Source organism: Seriola dumerili, unplaced genomic scaffold (genome assembly GCF_002260705.1).
Source record: "Seriola dumerili isolate Sdu_G_001 unplaced genomic scaffold, Sdu_1.0 BDQW01000167.1, whole genome shotgun sequence".
NCBI lineage: Eukaryota > Metazoa > Chordata > Actinopteri > Carangiformes > Carangidae > Seriola > Seriola dumerili.
The window spans coordinates 2,281,235-2,286,161 of NW_019174422.1; the positions used below are offsets into that span (position 1 = coordinate 2,281,235).

General features: G+C 45.2%; 1 protein-coding gene across 1 annotated transcript; it reads right to left on the reverse strand.

The window, feature by feature from the left end:
- Positions 1 to 349: 349 nt before the first annotated feature.
- LOC111226920 (claudin-7-A) lies at positions 350 to 4,927 on the reverse strand. The gene is made up of 4 exons (XM_022752228.1): positions 4,705 to 4,927; positions 2,309 to 2,473; positions 1,418 to 1,502; positions 350 to 518 (listed from the first exon to the last, which is right to left on the reverse strand). Exons 1-4 carry the CDS (start codon positions 4,925 to 4,927, stop codon positions 350 to 352), a joined length of 642 nt encoding a protein of 213 aa, XP_022607949.1.

Consider the following 4,927-nt stretch of genomic DNA (forward strand, 5'->3'; position numbering starts at 1 on the left):
TGTAATCCATCATTTAGGCTACTGTTCCAGAGGTTACGCCCCCGAGGGTTGTCTATTAAAGTCAGGGGATCCAATTATAATGTGTTTGTGAAGACCACTTGTAAACAACTGTGGAATGTGTGGACGGGGTGCGAGACATCATTCATGAAACAATTGAGATTGCTGCATGATAATCAAGGGGTTATCAAAGGCCTGAAGTAAAAGTAAAGAAAAGTCCCATTTCAGTAACTCTTTGCATCTGTCTATGATTCACAACACTGCCCATACACCCTCACTTTTACTCGTTTGGGAGGGGGGAGGGGGTAGGGGGGGCTTCTTGGTCCGAGTCCCAGGCTGTAAGGGGACGCTCTCAGACGTATTCCTTCGTGCTGCTCGGAGGGCCGGAGCGGGAGCTGGCCATGGGTGGATATTTGGATACCTGCTTCTTTCTCGGACAGGAAGCAGCCAACATGGCCCCGCCCAGGACGTCTAGGAGGGAGCCGCCCCACGCGATGAAGATGGCCGCGCCAAACTCGAATCTGGCAGAAGAGTGAGACAATACCGACGGGTTAAACTCACAAAAGTGAACTTAGGATTCACAGAGATGAACCGGACCTCTGGAAAAGTGAAGAATGAAAGAACTGCGTTTCTCACTAGACCTTCGCAAACGTTCCCACAGAAACTTGAAATGGTGAAAGATACAATCGGGTCTTTTTGAATTCAGGAAGGATGAGTTTGCTTATGAATACAGCATTTCATTCATAAGAAGAAGAGTGTTATTTCTTTTTTTCCCCAAAAGTTACATTGTGACGCTTTAAGTAGCAATACAATATCAAAGGCCTGCATTCAAAATTAGACTTCAGTAAATCAGTTATTAATTCATAATGGTCCCTAAAGAGTGTTGCATCAATATCTATATTATATCATTTAGATTTTATCACTGACTCGTTAATGTATATGATGGATTTAATGTAAGGTGGATGAGGTAGGGCACTTTTTAAGCACTGTATATACTGTTTGTTTCAGCTGTATAAAAGCATATATGATCAGGTGATCGTGTTTTATATGGAAGACGTGAATCTGCAAAGTAACAAAAGCTCTCAAATGGTAAAATGTACAATATTTCCTGATGATACAGCGGAGGAGAAGAAATTTAAATATTCAAATGAAGTACTCATACTCCAAAATAATGCTTAAAAGAATAGTTCAACAGTTTGGAAAACACAACCTACTACTAGCTGTTTCACCCTGTTTCCAGTCTTTATGCTAAGCTAAGTTAAGCTAAGCACCTCCTTCCTTTAGCTGTACATTTAACAGACCGATACGACAGTGGCAGTGATCTTCTCATCTAACTCAGAAAAATATGTGAATAAGCAATTTCCTAAACTATTTCTTTTGTAGCAGGCCTTGAATAGAGCGTGGTGTTTGTGTTACGTACTTGGTGTTGACAGGAGTGTAGGGATTATAGAAAGCCCGGATGACATTATGAGCAAACCAGGAGCACGCCACGATGGCACAAAGCCCTGGGAGGAGAGAGAGAGAGAGAGAGAGAGAGAGAAAGTCAACAACAAAGATCAATCAGTCCATCAGCACATCATCAAAACCTGAGAGCGCAGACATGCTTTTATCCCCCCTTTATAGTCGCCAGGCGGCTCGCCACTGACTGCAGCACAATTAGCTTTTAGTGTTTCTCTTCAGAGCCAGTTAGAGCCCTTATGTCAGAATCAGTGCCAGGAGTTCTGGTCTCATTCAGTCTGACGACCTCTGAGGGGCCGGAGCAGGGGAGTGGGAGGAGAGCTTTTGGACTGGGGGATCAAACTTCCTCCTACCTTATTGTATGATGTGCAGGAGATCTAAGATGCTGTGATGATGAGGTGGAGTTTGGGTGTGAAATAGTATGCAACCAGGTTTGTATTGTATATTAAAAACTCAAATAGCCTGAGTAAAATATCAGACACGTACGGGTGCCTAATTAAAAGGAATATAATAAATGCAGATGCTTCAGTACAGAGTTGGTCTTCGCTGAATGGTTCGATGAGCCTTCACGGTCACTTGGTCTCCGCCCAGTTGGAAAACCTGAATATTTTTCTCCCCACCAGCATCATCCGAACACCAAATGAAGGAATATATGATGGAAGACTGGTGTCCCACCCCTCCAGAGGAGCTCCACACATGGAAGCTGTTCTGGCAGCTCGCGGTGGAACGACACCTCTCTGTTGGTTTTCCCCTTTAATTCATCATCGACCTGTAATTGAATTTCTCTCACATCAATGATCATCAATAACAGGGAAATGGGCGAAAGCTGTAAAAGGAGCACTTCCATCCTCACCGCCCACTAGGAGGATGATTCCTCCCGTCATGGCGACGCGGGACTTGCGTAGTTTGTCGCTCCCTCCGCAGGTGGTGCACTTCATTCCCATACAGGCCACGCCCAACCCCGCGATGGACACAATGATGCCGACTATCATCAAGGCACGAGTGGCCTGAAGGGAACCTGGAGAAGACGGAGAGACGGAAACAAGTAATGATTACGGTGAAGAGGAGTACAGGAAGTGTGTGTGTTGGCTCCGTCCGGGGAGGCAGCGAATACATGTCCTTTTGTTTGGTGGAATGTGGGAACTTTGCAAAACCACAAAGAGCACATGGAGTCAAATAATCAATCTTATCTGTAAAAGTGCAAATCTGGAGGCACGAACCAGAAAATGATCAGGAACGACTCATAAACCGTCCTCGATCTATCAAGGAGGCTTTATGAGAGTGTCCCGAGGTTGTGAATTACATTAACATCAGCCTGTCAGGACACTTTAATGTGAGCTTTTCCTGGAAGAGAAACCATGGGATACACATGAACACACACACACACACACACACACACACAATCAGAAAGAAAGAAAAAAAAAAAAAAAAAAAACACATCTCACACTTTTTTTCCACTGTCCCATCTGTTGCTGTTAGAGAGGTGGAGGCCTGCTGAAATACTACTGTCACGATCCTCATCCAGCCCCCCCCCCTCTCCCTCACACTATAAACCTATCACAGGGTGCCCCCATCCCCCCACCCCCCACCCTCTGTCCACCTAGAACCAGTCTGTGCCAGTCTAGGCCATCCCTGCCCTGCCCAAACAAACAAAACCCTCCAGCAGCGAGGGAGGGACGGATGGATGGGTAGAGGGACGCAGAGGGGAAGAGGATGTAGAGGAGAGAGAGAGAGAGAGAGAGAGAAAGAGAGAGAAAGGGGGGGGGGTTGGGGTGGACTCTATAAAGTAGTGAGAAACGGGAAACAACAGGGTGGATTATATAGTAAACGCACATCAGGATGCACACAGTTGCACTGAACAGCAGCACACAGTTTTAGTCAATCATGGGTCATGGAATCATTAGGAAAAAGATAGATTAAACACCAAAGAGGCTCGAATTAAAAACTTTAATTCAGGAATATGCACTATAAACATTTTAACACGAGGCCCCTCTACAAGACAGACCCACACTGAGGCCTTACATTTCAGCTAATATGAATCAGATCATCTTAAAACCAAGGGTCTGAAACCCAAGGCCTGTTGCACACTTAAACCTTCTGTATCATAGTGAACGCAGTGCGATGCCGATTAGATCACTTCACACAGACGGGTAGATTCCGACAGATATATTGGATTTCGGCAGAGACAGCATCAGTGTTTGTCCACCGATCGGGTTATAATTGGCTTCATAATCCAAATCTATTACCTCACAGCTGCTCCGGAGAGTTTGAAGACCTCCATCATGTTATCACCGCGCAACAGGTGCTATAGAAAAACCTGAATTATAGTGTGTATCTCAGCATGCAAAGCTTTAGTTAAATGATCATAAATCAGTGTGCTGGTCGACGTTCAGTCGAGGGTTGAGATGCCTGTGTGCTCCAATTTAGTTACCATGGCCACCACTACCCGTGAAGAATTGAAACAGATCATTTTTGGCAACCTTTTTTTTTTTTTGTTTTGTCTGCTTTATTTGAGAGGCTATTTCTGCTGGAACTGAGGTGCATCATTTGACAGCGAGCACTTAGTGTCAAATGAAACGAAACTCCGCTTTCTGTCTCAAAGGAATATTTGTTCACCCAGAGGCTTTAACGATGACCACAGGACCATGATGCTTGGATAATGTGTCATCTTGTGTGCGAGAGTGTTGGGAAGATTGTGTGTGTGTGTGTGTGTGTGTGTGTGTGTGAGTGTGTGAGTGTGTGTGTGAGAGAGAGAGAGAGAGTGAGTGGGTGGGTGGGCAGTGGGGTGGGAGGGTTTCCTTGAATGTGACAATGTATGGGTGAGGTTCCTCTTTTCAAACCTTTTTCTCCAGGAATCTGCAGCTGCTTTTTTTTTTTTTCCTTCTTTTTTTCAAACAGGAAACTATATGGAGAAAACAATGTCCCTCTGTAGTGAGGGACTGCACTGGGCTCTGTTGATGGTAACAGTGGATGGTAATTAAGAAGTGATGAGCAGATTACAACCCTGAGGTGGTCACAACAGCCAGGTCTTATTCAGATGGAGGAGGTGCTCTGATGGACCAGGTGGAGAAACACACATGATCCACACCATCCTGCTCTGTAACACCACTTCTCAAGGGGAGGGGGGGGCAAGCAAAGTGAATAGCTGTTGATATTAATTACTGACACTGTATTAAATAAAAAAAAATAAAAAAGAATAAGCATGTAATGTATTCACAGAATGGATTGTATCCACACTGGGCTACTCACTGTCGAGCTGCAGGATGGAGTCGTAGATTTTACACTGGAGCTGTCCGGTACTTTGGAAAGCGCATGACATCCACAGCCCCTGGTACATGGCCACCGCTGTGATGATGTTGTCCCCGATGTACGCCGACATCTTCCACTGCGGCAGGATAGTCCCGATGATCAGTCCGACGATCCCGATTAGCGACAGGAAAAATCCCAACAGCTGAATACCGGAGTTGGCCAT

Bases quoted from the DNA above. Each gene is read 5' to 3' on its own strand.
- LOC111226920 (XM_022752228.1), bottom strand. From the start codon at position 4,927: ATGGCCAACTCCGGTATTCAGCTGTTGGGATTTTTCCTGTCGCTAATC. The intron at 2,474-4,704 runs GTGAGTAGCCCA...CGTCTTCTCCAG, and splicing joins CTCCATCCTGCAGCTCGACA to GTTCCCTTCAGGCCACTCGT. The intron at 519-1,417 runs GTACGTAACACA...CTCTTCTGCCAG, and splicing joins TACACTCCTGTCAACACCAA to ATTCGAGTTTGGCGCGGCCA.